The sequence below is a fragment of the Cavia porcellus genome, unplaced genomic scaffold (assembly GCF_034190915.1).
Source record: "Cavia porcellus strain 051 isolate PalLab524CR breed Dunkin Hartley unplaced genomic scaffold, mCavPor4.1 scaffold_49, whole genome shotgun sequence".
Taxonomy (NCBI): Eukaryota; Metazoa; Chordata; class Mammalia; order Rodentia; family Caviidae; genus Cavia; species Cavia porcellus.
The window spans coordinates 3,457,323-3,473,739 of NW_026947532.1; the positions used below are offsets into that span (position 1 = coordinate 3,457,323).

General features: G+C 59.7%; 1 protein-coding gene across 6 annotated transcripts in view; it reads right to left on the minus strand.

Moving 5' to 3' along the window:
- The window catches only part of Ntng2 (netrin G2), a 52,298-nt gene extending 41,559 nt beyond the window's left edge, over window positions 1-10,739 (minus strand). For 2 of the 6 annotated variants that reach the window (XM_063244291.1, XM_063244289.1), the window contains exons 1-2: window positions 9,764-10,739; window positions 5,157-5,852 (exon numbers count right to left, since the gene is read on the minus strand). In XM_063244291.1, coding sequence (XP_063100361.1) covers window positions 5,157-5,369 — 213 coding nt within the window. In that variant the 5' untranslated portion in view covers window positions 5,370-5,852; window positions 9,764-10,739. Of the gene's footprint in view, window positions 1-5,156; window positions 5,853-9,301; window positions 9,620-9,763 lie in introns of those variants that run through there. The other 4 variants (XM_063244292.1, XM_063244293.1, XM_063244294.1 and 1 more) reach the window with 4 other exon arrangements.
- Between the last annotated feature and the right edge of the window lie 5,678 nt (window positions 10,740-16,417).

The window sequence follows — 16,417 nt, forward strand, 5'->3', positions numbered from 1 at the left end:
AATGTACTAAATGCCACTGGATTACATGTTTTAGTTAAAAGGGCACATTGTGTCATACATAGATACATAAATGCGTTTTAAAGATCATAAGCAGTCAGTTTTGTGTTAGGTGAACTTTACATCAATTAAAAGTTTTTGAAAATCAGTTACAATGCTCCAGGCCCGGGGTCTTTCCTGCTCATCATGGGGTCCCGTCTTGTCTGCATCGATCAGAATTTCTCCCAAAGCCTAGATCGTATCCGGCAACCACTCAGGAACTCTGACTGAGACACCACCATTGCCAAGTTGGGGAAACTGAGGCCAGGGTCTTGGTCCCCTGGCAAGCAAGGCTTCCTCCCTCTGTGGGGTCTGCAAGCCCCAAGTCCCACCCTGTGCCCGTGCCATGCTGCCCCACTGCCCCTGCTGGCACCTATTGGGGAACCAGAAACACAGTTTCACATATTTAAGCAAATTTGCTGCCGCCCAGCAGGGCGTCAGATTCTACACACTCAGGCGCGAGCTGCCCAGGGCTTCTCCTTCCCTAGTCAGCCGAGCCCCTCCAGCCAGGGGTGCAGCATCCACGGGGGTCCAGGGGCTCCCGCCCGGCCAAGGTCCAGCAGCTGAGGCCCAGGATGTGTGCCGGAAACACCGAGGGTGGAGCTGAGGCAGGGGCCACTCGGCCCAGCCCGAGCCTCTGACCTCACCTCTGTCCCTCTGCTGGCTCCTCCTCAGTCCTTGTTCTGATTGCTCCAGCCCTGCCGTTAGGGAAAGGGTACCTGCAGGGTCCACAGCCCAGAAAGGGCAGGGCTTGCGTCTGCCCCTCCCCGAAAGCACGGCCCAGGGTCCCCCACCTCTGGGTCCACCCATCGCCTGCCCCACCACTCGTGGGCCTGCTGGAGGTGGTGTCCCCACCACATGCAGAAAGAAGCAAAAGGAAAATATATTTAAAACAGGGCTGGGATGCCAGGCACAGTGGTGCACATCTGTTATCCCGGCACTCGGGAGGCTGAGGCAGGAGGATCCCAGCGAGTTCAAGGCCAACTGAACTACAGAGTGAGACCTTGTCTCAAAAGAAAAAAAACACCAAAAGCCAGAATTGGGGAACAGAGAAGGAGCAAGCCCTGGGAAGGTGGGGACGGGAAGGCGGGAGGCCTCTGGTACTGGAAAGAGGTCTCTCTGGGCCCTTCTGGCCCCAACTGCACCGCCTCTGCCCTCCATCAGAACAGGCAGCACCAAGGAGCTGTCCCTGGGGGCCCTGGAGCAGGGCGACACCGCCTGGCCTTCCCTGTCTGTTGCTGGCACAAGGTGTCAGCGCAGGGAACTATTCTGGTCCTGCTGGGCCCTGCCTCGGGCATTTCAGGAGGCGGCTGAGGGGAAGAACCGTGCAGACTCCCAGCTCCTGGAGGAGGTGAAGCTTCCAGAGCCAGAGCCGGGGCCGGGCGTGGGGACACCTGGGCTTGGGGATCTGCCACCCTGAGCTCGCCTGGATCGAGCACCTACAAGGGTCCCGCGCTGTGCTCACGGAAGTCCCCTGCAGGCAGTTTCTAGCCCTGACCTAGGGAAGGCGGTTCAGAGAGGCTGAGCCTCCTGCTGAAAGTCACACAGCGAAGAATCCCAACTCCATCTCTCCAAGGTCTCCAAAAACAGAAAGTCTCATGTTCACTCCGTTCAACATGGAAAAAACCAAGGCACGCGAGGCTGAACACGCTGATAACCGGTCTTCCACGAGAGCGGAACCCATGCTCCACCCCAGCACTCGCAAGTTTTTGACCGATGCGTTTCCTCCCGCAAGCTGGGGAGATGGGCAAGGCAGGCAGAATCAGCTCTCTCTTTACAGATGGGGAAACTGAGGCTGTCTTTGGACAGCCATTCCCGTGCTCCCGGGACCCTCAGCAGTAGCCCTAACCTGCGAAGGTCTCCTGGAACTGCTGGACTCCTGTCTTCCCTCGTGCTGTGGGCTGCAGAGGACCCTGGGTGTACCTGGGCCCCCTGGATTTCCGGTTCACATGCCAATCCCAGCCCAGTAGCTGGGGCAGGGCCTGGCAGTCTGAATGGCCAATAGACCGACGCTGGGGTCCAGCAGGGAAGGCCTATAGGATGTGGCCACAGCCACCCTGCCCCTGCTGGGTCCCCCTGGGGCCTCCCTCCTGCCCCGCCATCTCTCTAGAGTCTCAGGGGATTGGGTTTGTCCCCTGGGCATAGAGCCAGGGCTCCCCTGGCACTCACAGGTGGAGGCCGCTCTCTGGAGCCTCATAGGTCACCCCCATGCCCCTATTGCCTCCCCAGCCGGAGGGATCCAGGGAGCCACTTCTGCCCTCTGCCTTTCCAGCCCCTCCAGGCCCTGCAGCTCCTGGCCGGCCTCTGGGCCGAGCCTGGGAGTGGGGGGCGGGGGGTGCCTGGGAGTGGGGGGCAGGGGGTGCCTCTGTTTCCCTCCTTGAAATTTCACCCTTGCTTGAGAGCTTGTCCTATGAATTCTCCTTGTGCGCTGAGAGCTGATGGGTTTTTATTTATTCATTTATCTTGCCCTCACCCCTCCGCCCCTTGCTAACTGGCTGGAATTTACAATTCAGTTCTCAGGTGGCCTTGCTGCATCCAAGGACAGGCGGCCTGGAGCGGGGGGTATGCACCCGAAATTGGAAGGGGTGGCTGATCTCTGGCCCTCCTTTCCACTCTTGGACTTGTGCCCCGGTGGGCTGGGTGCCGGGACAGGTGGTCCCACACTTGTCACAGGAGGGGTGAGGCCAGCAGGAACTCACTGCCGGGCTAAGTGGACCCAGGGTGGGCTGGCCGCCTCTACAGCACCCCCTGGTGGCTGGCTAGGCACCCAGGCCCTGGTTGGAGGAGTTAAAGTCCCTGTGCCAAGGTCTGCTTGCCCTAAACTGGAAATGCAGGGCGTGGCATCTTCAAGGTAAGGCAAACTCCAAGGGAAGGGAAAGCCCAGAAACACCGAGGAGTGAGGAAGAAGCTGGCAGCAGCCGCGGCACACTGGGTCTGCAGGGATGCAGGCCACGCCCAGCCAGGCGCCCACCCGCTGCCGGGCTGGGACCCTGCTACAGTGTTGCCACTGCGAGAAAGCAGAGGGCGGCTCCAGAGGGGCTGGCAGGCCTGGGCACACCGGGTGACCTTGGCAGGGCTTAGGCAACTCCTTCCAATGCTTCACAAGGGATTAGAGCGGGACTCACCGGCATCCTGGAGATGATTAAATGGGAGGAGCCACACCAAGTGGCAATGTTGGGGTTCACATCCAGCCTCCCCCAGCCTGCCTGCCTCTGTTCTGGCAGTGCTACCTTCCTCCCTGTCCACACATTTGTAACCAGAGGCAGAGCTGACGGCAGCCTGTCATGAAATATTTACATCCATCAAACAGGTGGCGGAGGCCAAGGACGCAGAGTCTCGGGGGGACACGGCTCTTCCTTCCCTGGTGCTGCTCACCTGTCTCCCGGGAGACCGGAAGGGGCAGGGCGCCGTGGCTCAGCTCTGTGGGCTCCAGCTGAAGCGCAGCTGGCCTCAGCCAGGGCAGGGCCTCGGGCTGGCATCTGAGGCTCTCCCGGGCCCTCGGGCTCTGCATGCAGACCAGGCCTATGGGTCACACTCTAACGGCACCTCGCCCCCACTCTCAAAGGTGGTGATTAATATTTAAGAGGAAAGACACAGTTGAGACCACACACGAAACAGAGGTTGCTTCTCCCCGGGAGAGCAGGACCGGGGCCCCCCTCGGCTGCACCCCACTGCCAGGGCCCAGGGCACTGCTGCCCTCGGACTCTCCACTCTGACTCCAGCCCTGGGCTGCGTTTCCTCTCCCTCCCCGACTCCCCGGCTGGTTCTGGCCCAGCTGCGCCCCACGGTGACAGCCCTATCACCAGCGACAAGCCCAGGGAAAACCTAACCTCCCAGGCTAGCTGAAGCCACCCCACGAGATGAAGTCCAGGGTGGAGACACAGGCAGCTGCCAGCCCTCGCCGTCTCCTCCTGTGGGGTGAGGGGCAGCCCTGCCCGGCCCCTGCCAGGGTCCAGGCTGCAAACCCCAGCGAAGTTCGAGGCCTCAGAAAGTGGTTCAGCTCCCTGACTTAGGGGTCCCCTCACAGCTTCCCCACTTCTGGTAATATGACCTTGGCCGAAGTTCTCCACCCCTGCTGCCTCAGTTTCCCCTGGGTTTGACTAGAATGGCAGCGGCTGCTAGATTCTACTGGGAGGCGAGGGAGATGCACTGCAGAAAGGGTAAACTGAGGCAGGCCAGGCTACTTGCTTTGTCCCTGATCCTTTATTTATTTATGTATTTATCTGATGCAGGGTCTCGCTATGCAGTTCAGGCTGGCCTTGAGTTCACCTTGTAGCCCAGGCTGGTCTCGAACTCACAGTGATACTCCTGCCTCAGCCTCCCATCTGTCCCTGATCTTATTTTGAACACTTTTCATGGAACCACGGACTCCTTATAACCATGTGATTGTGTGCGCTGTTAATGTGCCCATTTTTACAGGTGACCGAGCAGTCCTACTTTCTACAGCACGGACAAGCCCGACGGGATGCAAGGGAGGACAGGGAGTGACAGGAGTCAAGCTGTCGGCGCCCAGGTTCCAGGGTGGCCCATTGAATGACTTCCGCTCTCATCACTGCTGTGGCCACCATCACCAAGTACCTGCGTATCCGAGGCTGAGTCCCCTCACTAACTAAAGACCCAAGTCACGGTGCCCAAACACCTGCCTTCCTCCAGCATCGCTGTGGCGGGGTAGGAGAGGGGCTGGGCTGCACCGTCCACCCGGCGTGGCCGGGCCTTCCTGCTCAGGAGCCCCACGGAGTTCCCCGGATCTGAATCAGCGCAGGGCTCAGCACACCCTGGCCTCACAGCGCTGTCTGCACTGGGATGGGGGGTGCCAGGAGGATGCACCAAGGAAGGGGTAACCAAGTCAGGCCAGAGTGCAACAACAGGGCTAAGAGACTGTCCTCGACGGCCTGGCTTCCCGTGAGGGAGGGGGCTGGCCTGCAAACACCAAGCTCTTCTTCCAGAGCTGAGTGGACACTGCTCCCACCGGGAGAACGTCACATGACACCAGGGCGCTTGGGTGGCTTTGCTTCTGCTCACTTCCAAGCCGGGATAAAGCCCCTGCCCGCGCCCATCCCGTAGTCCTCCGGGCCCTCTCCCCAGGCCTGGCAGTGGGTCTGGGGGTGGGGCTGACTTACGTGGGAGCAGAACCTCTCTGGGGGGTCCCCGCACGTGATGCCCTTGGGCTCCACCTTCACCTTGACGTAGTCCTTCAGGCGCATCACCTTGGGCTGGCAGGCGTAGAACTCCCACGTGGGGCCCTCATCCGTGGTCACCCAGGATTTGCAGATGTCATAGTCCGCGGAGGCCAGGGAGAGGCAGCGCAGCAGGAGCGGCAGCAGGTGCAGCATGGCTGTGCAGGCCTCGGGGGCGCGGCCCAGACACGCCCTGGGGAGGCAGCCGCGGGCTCAGGCGGGACTCTGGGCCTCAGCATGGAAAAGCCACATGGACCGGGCGGCAGTGGCCGGCATGTCCCAGAGGCTTGAGCGCTGCAGGTTTGCAAACGGCGAGGAACTCGCTTTTCCAGAAGGCCGCTGCGAAAAATTCAGAGCCAGCGTTTCTCAAGACTGCTGATGGGCAGAGGAAGAAGTCGCCCTGGAACTTTGTGTCCTCCTAACCTTGGCGTGGACACCTCCCCCGGAGGTGAATCTGATCAAATCAGGCAGGCGCTCAAATTGTGAGGGTGAAGGGAAATGGGATAAGGAGAAAATCCGCAGGGATCCGGGTGGGCCTGGGTTGGGTTGCTTTTAATTTTGTCCTTCCAATCAATCCAGGTCTTTAAAGGGCCCTTAATGTATAATGCGCTCAGCACCACCATGTAACAGCCCTCCGGCCTGCAGGGTAAAGATAAAATAGAATCAGGAGGTGTACGCGTTAGCTGGGAACCTGCTCTCTCCGGGGCCGGACTTGGCCTCTCGGGCCAATAAAAGAGATTTCTTTCCATAGGGGCTGAAGGTGACAGAGATTGTATGACTAGGCTACAAAATAAAAAATAAAAGCTTTGAGGTGTGAACGGGGAGGTGACCTGGCTCTGCTTGGGTGGGGACAGCTGCTACTACTGGCCGGCTGCCCTCGCCTGGTTGCTAACTTATTACTAAGTTTCTGTGACTTCAGTCTTCAGTTCATGGGGTACCTGGGGGGGGGGGGTCTGGCTTGTCCTTCATTAGAGAGGGAAGGAGGGATGGAGGGAGGGAGGGAGGACTCATTAGCAACAACACCTGCAACAAATTAAAAAGGGGGAGATTAGAGATGCATAAGAACAAAGCTCTCTGGCAAAATGTGCAAAAAAATGAGGCCGGCTGCATTAGCAGGTCTCTGGAGAAGATGGGGCTGTTTGTGTTAATATCAGGCATGCTATGCAAGCAGCGAGGTGCCGGCTTGCATTTAAGGGGGTGTGAGTTCAAAGTGGCTCTGCTTGAGGGTCAGAGATGTAAAGCATCCCCCAGAGCCAGGATTTAATGGCTGCTTTCAAATACCAAGCCCGACAAGTCAAAATGTCAAAGTTGTTAAAGCAGCCTATGAAGCTGTAACAATAGGTACGGGGGACCCTGTCCACGGTGGCGGGCAGAGGAACAGGGTTCCACATCTGAACCGATGGTGGAGAACTAGGCTCCGGCAGACAGGTCGGCACAGTCTGACATGGCGAGTTTAATTTTTTAATGGGCTAAGAAAGTGGGATCTTGAAGACTTGCACAAAGATGAAAATGTTTCAGGCCAAGATTTTACAATCCGCTTCAGAGGGTAGGTCTATAAATGGATACTATCGTGACAATGGCTTTACTATTTGAAGCCTCCAGTAATTATGTAAAAGCCCAAACAGACACCACTAATCCGAGTGTCCTACAGGGAAAACAGGACTCCGGGAATGTGGTGGGTTCCCAGGCACTCGCTACCTCCCTGGGAGGATTTGGGCCCCACCAGCACGAGACCCCAGCCCAAAACACGGGCCAACGGGGCAAAGGTTACTGCAGCAGCTTCAGCCAGCGTCCCAGCCACGCACAGGCTGGTTTTTGAGCTGGGGAGCGTTGAGTTTAAATTCCCAAACCATGCACATGTCAGCCCGGGTCTCACCTGACAACCTGGTGAGCCACCAGACAGGGAAAGTCCCCAAGGGGTTAACTGTTTCCACGACACTCAACACCCAGACACAAACACACGCCTGCCAGAAATGACAAACTGGAGGGGTGGGCGCAGTGGCCTGTGCTGGCAGCCAGCAGAGAGGCTCAGCTCTGGGAGAAGTCACCAGCCAGCACCCCGGCTCCAGGCCCTCCGGGGGGACTCCTCCGCCTCTCAGGGTCCCGGCGGCCCTGCCCCTGGCTCCTGATGAAGGCTCCTAATGCAGATGAATGAGGACCCGGAGCTGGACCACATTTTCCCATCTCACCCCGGGCTGCAGCAGGAGAAACCTGTTATAGCGTCTGCCCGGCCTTGAATGTGCGCCTTGCTAGAAAACTCTCAGAAAAAAAACGTGCCCGGCATCTATTTTTACAACCCGAGAAAATGTAGTAAAAATAAAAGAGTGGCCGGCAACGGCTTGGAAGCCTCTCTCTCCCTGAGTAGGCTCGAGCTGCCCAGAAAACAGCACGCCCCTAATTAATTCTCCCAGCAGCAGACTCCCGACTGTTCCCGAACAGGTAGGGAGCTCCTGGCGCCTGGGGACAACTGGGGCGCAGGGCTGCGGGCTGGCAGGGAGGAGCCGGGCTGCAGGCGGCTCCTGCAGGACCAGCGGCTGGGCTCGGCTCAGCGCAGCTCGGCTTGGGGCCGGATGAGCTGGTCGTGGTGGCGGCCGGGAGGTGGTGAGGCCCAGAGGCCGGAAACAGAGGCCCACCCGGGTGTTGCAACTTGCAACTCTGCTAATTGCTTTGCAGTTCTGTTGGCTTAAATACCACACATTCCCAGGAAAAGGGAGTGGGGGAGCCGACAACAAAATCTGCCTGGGGAAAACGTGTTTACAGTCATTCAATCAACTGGGCGTTGCTGGCATCCTAGGGGGAATTGTGGCTCAGCATTCAGATATGACTGGGTTTTGCCAAAAAAAGAAAAAACAGGGCAGGGGCGGGAGATACAAGGAACCCCCCTCCCCATAAGGAGGAGGACAGCAGCCAGCGAGAAGCCAGCAGGGAAATTTCAGAGTAAGAGGTTGTATCCTGGTGGATCGTTTTCTCCTTAGAAAATAAATCTTCACCTGATATTATTAAGAAACTGCAGTTCCCAGAAACAAATAGAATCAATGCGCTTTATTTTCTTTTAAGAGTCCTCAGGAACCGAGGGGGGCTGATAGCCAGGGTATTAAAACCTGAAAATTAGATTTTATCAGGATTTCTGAACTCAGATTTCTCTGTCTTATTGAATTAGCGCCTCTGGGAGCTGGCTGGGCTTGCGACCTGGCTCCTCCTGGAGTAGCCGGCTGCGCCTTCGCCTCGTGGGAAACTTGTCCCTGCGGTGGGGCGCGGGCTCCTGGGGGATGTTGGGGTGAGGACGGGGGGGACAGTGTCCCTGGAGGTTTCTTTTCTCTCCCCAGTCAGGCAGTGGAAGCTGTGGAATCGGCTTTGAGGAGGGCGGGATGGGGACGGGGAGGGCAGGAGAGCCCTTTCAGATCAGGGTCACCTTCCGTCTCCCGCCCTGGGCGGGTCCCTGTCGCTACCCAGTGCACACCACCCGCTCCCGCTCACACAACCCCGGGATTCCCGCGTCCCCGGTGCATCTGCTCTGCAATCACACTTTCTCTCTGCAGCCCCGGAAAGTTGGGTGCACGATGTGTAGCAGGAAGCAGTATCCCTGAGCGTCTAGGGGCTGGGGATGGGGCCGGGCCGCGCTCGTGGGTCCGGGTGCGCAGGCAGAGGCGCCCCAGTCCGCAGACGCCAGGAGTCGGTAGAGTCCACGCTTCAGCCCGCTGCAAACCGTGTGCATTGCACATGGAGACAGGCAACCCGGCCGCTGCCTTTGCATTTCAAAGTTGCACGTGAACCACCCGAACAATTAATAATCAAGCCTTTCATAAAGACCCGGCCAGCATCGAAGTGGCTCCTTCCTTCGGCACCACTTCCCTTCGCGAAAACACATCAAGCAGCAGGAAAGCACCCAGGAATGCGCTGCACCCCCTTTTCCGAGCGCTGCTACCGGCAACGACCCCCAGACAAGACCCGCGACCCATTCCAAGGCGGATGCACCCGCGAGTCCCGCGGTCCAGTTCCTGCCTTCCCCCTTCTCCGGCTGCCGGACTCCAAGCCCAACTCCACGCTGCGCTCGGGCTGGTGCCCGCTTGCTCCCCACCTCCACCTACCGAGCCCCTGCGGAAAGAAGGCACGGAAAGAAGTTTCCAGCTGGCGGAGAGTTCGGGGCGCAACTGCGCGCTTGACAGTTTGCAGAGGCGAGGGCGCGCGGCGGTTACAAGGGGGTCCGGAGCCGCGCCAGAGGAGGGCGACTTGCTAGTGCACGCTCTCAAACAAACCTCCTTGCAACACCCACCCCCACCCCTCCAGCCGCACACACGAAGGAAAGCGCCGGGCTGGGGTGGCGGTGGAGGCGGGGTAAGCAGGCAGGAGAAACAGCGACTCTTTTAAGATGCAGCTCCAAGCGCGCTCACACCCTCTCGGGCCACTCCAGTCCCCCGCTGTAGCAGCCGCTACCTAGTAACTTTTGCAGCCGAGCTCGAGCTGCACGGTGCCGGAGCCTCTCGGGGCCGGAGAGCTGCACGGTCACCAAGCCCGGAGCGATGCAAGCAGCGGCGGGGCTGCAGCCTTACCCGGCTCGGCGGCTCCGGGGCGCAGACCGAGGCCGCCGCCGTCCTCGTGCGGCGCTGGGTGCGGCGAGGCCGGGGTGGGGGGGCGTCACGCCGGGGCCGGAGCGCCCTGGGGCCGCCGGGGGCGCCGCCTGCTGCTGTCCCGGCCGCTGGGGCCGGGGGAGGGGGCCGCGCGCGCAGCCCGCATCCGAGTCCGAGGTCGCCAGCTAACAAGTGCAAACTTTTGGGGCCCCCCGGGCGGCTTGGGGAGCAGCCGCGCTCGCGCGCCCCGCAGCCCCTAGCCTGGGTGGGCTCCGCGGCTGCTGCCGGTCGGGGCGCCGGGACATCACCCCTCCCCGCCCCAGCAGGGCGCGGGCCAGATGGCTGGGCGCTCAGGGCCCCCCCGCGCGCCGCTCCAAGTTAATGCCCAGGCGCAATCCTCTTGCCATCTCTGGCGATCACCATCGGGCTTTTATCTCTCGGCCTGATCCGGGCTGCGTAACTTCCTCTGTGTGGCTCTAACACACCATCCCACCACAGAGCAGCGGTCTTCTTAAAGGTGCAGGGAGGAAATACTGCGAGGCTCCGGGGACGCCACGGCCCGGGGAGGGGCGCGGCGAGCAGGGGCGTCCCCGAGGGCCGGCGGCCAGGAGAGACCCCAGCAGGCGGCCGCGGGAGCGAGCCTGCTCCTGGGCTGGGGGGTCGCTGCCTACACATCGCCTCCGGGCCCGGGGGCCAGCGGGTCCCTGCATACAGGGCGCATTCTCAGCCGGCTCGGGTCGGGCGCGGCGGGGCTGCAGCTTCCTTCTTCAAAAGCCGGGGGCCGGGGTGGGGGCTTCCGGGGTGCCGGCGCCCGTGGATGTGGGGCTGCCCCATTGGCACGGGGAAGGGGGCCGAAGAAGTCGGGTCCCCCACCCCAGCAGCCCAGGGCGCCAGGCTGCTTTGCTGCCTTTCTCTCTCTGCGAAGGGCTGCACCCAGAAGGCCCGGAGCAGTGGGTAAAGGGGTGGGTGGGTGGATTTGGGGAGATGGGGAGGGGGAGCATCTGAGCGCACAACCAGAGCCTGAACACCAGCTGACACACGCCGCCTCCACCCTCATGGGCCCTGCTTTGCAGAAGCCAAGCCAGCTCTGCAGGGAGTGCAGAGTAGGGGGTAGGGGGCTGGCTGGGGGCTCTGCCTCCCTGGGGCAAGGCTGCCAGGAGGCGTGGGAGGACGCTGGCAGGGTGGGGGCGGGGGGCACTGAGTTGGCACCGGCGCGCAGCCCTGGGCTCTCTGGCCCCTGGAGGGTTCCTGCCAGGTTGCTTCCCGGGGCTGTGTGGAGGGAGGGCTTGCACTGTCTTCCAGGTGCGCTTGTGGTTTGGGGGTGCTCCTGGCCTCCTCTGGGTGGGTTCTTACTGCAGTGCTCAAGCAGCCAGCACTGTCATTTGGAAGCATCAAGAACAAAGGGCCTGAGGACAGAGAGAGAGAGGGAGAGAGAGGGAGAGAGGGATTGGCCCAAGGTCACAGAGGGTGCCAGCCATGGGAGCCAGCGCTCCACCCACTGCCCACCCTGCCTCCTCACCCCGCCTTACCCCTCCCTGCTGTGCCCCCCAGCCTGCGAGCGGCTTGTGCTGCTGAGTATCACTTAGAAGCTGTGACAAAGCAAGCACAGGGTACAGAGTTAAGGACCGTCATCAACTGTGCTAATAATAATAATATTTATTGAGCACCTGTTTTATGGCAGCCTCCACACCAGCCCATTTCTGTGTCTTATCCGCTGATTCCTCCCCAAGCCCTGAGACAGTGTGACTGCTCCAAGGTCACACGGCTCAGGAAGGGGCCAGCCTGGGCTCCTGGGCTCTGGGAGGCCAGGTAGTGGGGGTCTGTGGCTGCCTGACTTGCCGTTAACCGGGATGTGACACCTCATGCTTCCAGGCCTCAGTTTCCCCATCTGTGAAATGTCAACTGGGGCCAAGGAGGGGTCCAAACAGAGCCATGGACTGTCTGTACCCGCGCCTGCTCTCTGGTCCTGGCATCTGGAACATAGGTGCGGGCCATCCCTGTGCCCCAGCGCCCTGGTCTCAGACACGGAGCCAGAGGAAGCTTGCAGAGAGGGGAGCTCCGCTTGTGCTCTTAGAGCCTTCGCCTGCAGAAGGGCAGACCCGGGGCCTGGCATGGGGTGAGTGATGACCTGGCCGCCCTCAGCCTGCTGTCCCCCCAGGCAGGGTCATCAATCCCTGAAAACAGCCTGCTCCTCCATCATCGCGGGGCCTGGGTGCTGTCAGCATCGGACAGCAAGACATGCAGGAGGGTGCTTCCCATCGCGGCCAGCCAGACACAGAGGAGGGCCCGGCGCAGCCCCCCCGCCCCCCGCCACTGGTTGGCCAGGCTGGGCCGAGTGGCCTGGACACCAAGCTGTGCACACTAGAGACGGTTCTCAAATGCCTCTCCAGCAACCTCAGCAACCTCCCATCCCAGCGCGCCCTGACTCGGCATTGAGCTGAGGCCAACAGGCCTTTGCCAACAGGCCTGTGCCGGGACCCATTCCGGAGGAGCCTGCCTTCCAGTCACCCCGCTGGCAGACCCCGGAAGTCACGGGGTAGTGGAAAGAGCTCTGGGATGGGAGTCAGCACCATGGGATTTTCGTGGCTCAGCCCCTAAGTAGCTGTGTGCTCTGGGTGGAGGTCTCTTCCCTGCTCCCTGCCTCAGTTTCTCCATCTGCACCATGAGGGGATCTGTCCCGAGGGTGGTCCTTGGGATACAGCTCTGAGGCCACACTCCACGCAGCGTGCTCCTCTTCCAGGCTGAGGGGCAAGCGAGATTTGGCCATAGAGGGACCCAGTGGCCGGGGATCGTTCATTTTTGAAAACTACTAAGGTTCCTTCGGACAGACGACCTTTTCTTGGCAGTAAAGAGACTCAGCGTGGCAGGGTCAGGAAAGTGTTAATGAGTCTCCCCCCAAAATCATTGCTGGCTCTCTCGCCCCCAGCCTACTCATCTCCCGCATCGGTGGGATCCAGGCTCTCCAGCGCAGCTCTCAGCTGAATTGTGTACATGGAGTCTACTATCAAAAGCATTTGCAGAACAATGCGTTGAATTTTATTCCTTCTCCGTTTTTTTAAAAACAGGATGTCGGATAATCATATCTACCCGGACAAAACAGATCCTGTGTCCATTACATTACACACACGCTCCAAACCTATACACCAAGGTGTGGACGGGGGACAGGCCCCGCGAGCTCCATTGCACGCATCCCCCTGTGCTGCTCAGCTCCTTCCCGAGGAGGACGCAGGCACGGGATAGTTAAGTAATAGAAAATTATAAAGTCAGACGCAGAAATAATCTACCAGCCCTGACAGGAAGGTAACAGATGAGAGCTGGGTGACAGGTAATCCAGCCCTCTGGGGATTTTGAGGGAGCCTGCAAATCCTAAAGCTGACAGACAGAAGGACAAGCAGATCAAAGGAGCTGGTGTGGATGCTTAAAGGGAGTGCGGACTCCAGAGCCACCGCTGCCACCGTCTCCCCCAGGCCTGGTTCTCTCCATTCCTTTATGCCAGGCCGAGATTTGGCTTCTTCAAGAAACTCTGTCCCCTTGACCTTGAGCAGCTGAGATGCAGATTAGGGACGAGGCAAGAGCCTGTGAGCTGCCCAGGACCATCCGGGGGTTTCAAGATCTCCTTGAGCCCCCCTTTCCACAGCCAAGGCAGAGCGGGAGGGGGACCAAGACCCCGGCCCAGGGTGCTCCCCAAGGTGACAGCTCCCAGCAGTCCCAGAGGCTACCAGAAGCCCCCTGGCTCCTCCCTGCCAGTTCTGGGCTCTAATCTCTAGACCATTCTCCCATTAATTATTATTACCGAATTAATCATACATGTGATTAATTCAGTAATGGTGATTCATAATTGATTGCATTTTATATGGTGCCTTTCATCCACGCATCCCCCAAGATGTGCGCTGCCTACAAGAGACGCATAAAGAAAGCAGGACATGTTCCCTGCTCGTCGACATTCTGCTGGATGAACTTCTCCCTGCAGAAGCAGGAGCTGTTGGTCTCCGTGCACACTGAGCCTCCCAGCCCCATCTGTGCCCACTCCCGGAGCCTTAAGTCTCAAGCCTCACCCCGCATTGCTCATGCCGGGGAGTCACAGGGACCCCATTCTCTGGATGGGGGAGGCTGGTCACTGGATGAAGCCAGTAGACTCCCAGAGGAGACTGTCCTGCAGGGCAACTCTGACCCAGGGCTCTGGAGCCCAACTCCCTGGCTTCCTGATTCTGAGGAAGCTGTTTCTTGTTCTGCCTCGGTTTACCCAAATTTAAAATAGGGTCCATCATAGCCTCCGTCTTTCTAGGGTTATGATAAAAATGAAATGAGCTGATGTCACAGTGTGGCCCAGGAGTAGCATTTGTAGGAACCTTAGGCCTGGATCTACTATGGGCAGCTTGCTGACTAGATCAGTCTCTTTTCTTCTCTGGGCCTCAGTTTTCTCAGCTGTAAAATGGGATGATGAGTCAGCCTAGACGGTTGAGTGGCTGCAGGGACAGCTGGGACCCGGGGCCTCGAGCAGGAGAGCCACAGGTTCTCGAGCCTGCCCACAGTTTCCTAGCTCTGTCTGTGACCGCGGGCCTAGGACTTGCCTTCTCTAGCTTTAGCTGCTGCCCTGGAATATGAGCATCCGAGGATGCCCAAAGACCCAGGCTCGGTGTGAGGGGCTGAAGAGTGAATGCTTGAAGCCAACTGTGGCTCCAGAAAGAGATTTGCACGCTGGCATTGGAGCCGCACTCTCGGACCCCAGACCCCTGTGCAGCAAGTTCCTGGCGGGCTCCCATTCCATTTTCCACCACACTGGGGAGACGCTGCTTTCTCCCCACTGCCCAGGCAGGGATACTGAGGTGCAGGACCCTGGTGTGTGATGGGGACCTGGGCTCATTAGTCTGGATTTTCTCTCGGTCCCAGCTGTCAGCAGAAGGCCAGCTTGCCGGTAGGCTTGGTGCCCTTGAGGGCACACAGCGAGCTCCGGCGGCTCAGGTGGCCCCTGTGCTGAGTCTCTTCCCCGAAAGCTTGCCTGAGCCTTCCACATCTGGGAGCCTTGGCTGTCTCCTCCTGAGTTCCAGTGCAGCACAGTGTGGAAGGAAGCGCTCAGCTCCCCGGAGAGGGAGGCTGCTGGGAACAGGAAGTCCGGCCCTTCCCCCCAGGGACTAGCTGGGGTGCAGCGCCAGCACACAGGAAAGGGCCCTTTGGTGCTCCTTGTGTTGGAACCCACAGTCCCCGGGGGACGCCTCAGGCTTCCTAGACAAGATGCAAAGGGGCACTGAGGGATTGGGTACAGTGCTGTATGCCGGGACTCCCAGCACTCAGGAGGCTGAGGCAGGAGGGTCCCTGTGGGATGAAGGCCACCCTGGACTACATAGTGAGACCTGGTCTCAAAAAAAGAAAAAAAGCAGCACTTGATTCCCTCTGCCAGATAACAGAGAGCCCCACCAACTTGGGCCCCAGAAGACACCTCTCTGCTGGGATTCCTGGCTCCCTGCTGAGCACCTATCGTGTGCAGCACCCTGCTGGACCCCCAAGGAGCCAGGGTGAAGGATCCATGAGCTCCCCCATGAACCCTACTAAGACCTTCTATACGCCGGCCGCAGGTCAGCCAGAGAGGCCACACAGGATGAGGAAGTGAGTGTGCAGGAGAGTGTGCGTGTGCACGACCTGTGTGTGCAGTGCCGGGTGCGGGCGGGGTGCCAGGCTGCAGTGCTGGGGAAAAGCCCGCCAGGAGACCCCAGGTGGCGGTGGAGGTGGATCCTGCAGCTCAGGGCAGGAGGCGGGGCAGCTAGCACCCAGCAGCAGGGACACCACCTCCCGGGCCTCGTGGGCCTCAGCTTTCTCATTGGGCCCTGGGGTTTCTGCGAGCATTCACGAGAAAGCTGTGGGGCTGCTGCTGCCCAGGGCGGCTGGCCTGCAGACCGCACATGTGCTAGACGCTGGCTCTGCCTCACCTCGGCTTCTGCTCCAGGGCAGGCTGCTGTGGCTGGTGCAGACTCCTTCCTGCTGGCCTCTTCTGGCCAGGTGGGAGATGGGCTGTACCCACTCCCAGCTTTTGCAAACAATGTGAAAAGTAAGTATTGGCACATGGGAAAGACACACCCACTTTTGCATTCTGGGAGGCCGTGGTAGGAGGATCACCAGTTGGAGTCCAGCCTGGGACTGAGATGTTATCTCAAAATTTTTTTAAAAAGGACTGTAGCTCAGTGTGAAGGCCCTGGGTTCAGTCCCCAGTACCCAAAATAAAGAAAGAAAGAAAAGAAAGGAAAGTGTTCTCAGCAGGAAGATGCGCCGCCCCTCCCATCTAGGGCTCACTCAGAGGAAAATAGTTTTTTCCTTTACGGAGCAGGTGATCAGCGTGGCACAGCAGATGCGGCCTCTTCCTTTCCGACAAGTGCTGATCGCAAAATAATTGACCCAGTTATAGAAATACCTGCTCCTGCCCACTCCCCCGGGACCCTGGGTGTCCTCCAAGCGCGTGTCCCCTCTCCAGCCCCTACCTCACAGCCCCTGATTATCGGCCTCACGCAAATAGGACCCCAGTTTGGCCCCACCTCAATGCCCCCCAAGGGCAAGAGCTGACAAAACTGAGCCCACGCAGAAGTCCCTGGACAAAAGCCCGCCACGAATCCTGAAGGCGCCCAGGGCGCAGGGAAGCCGGGAGCT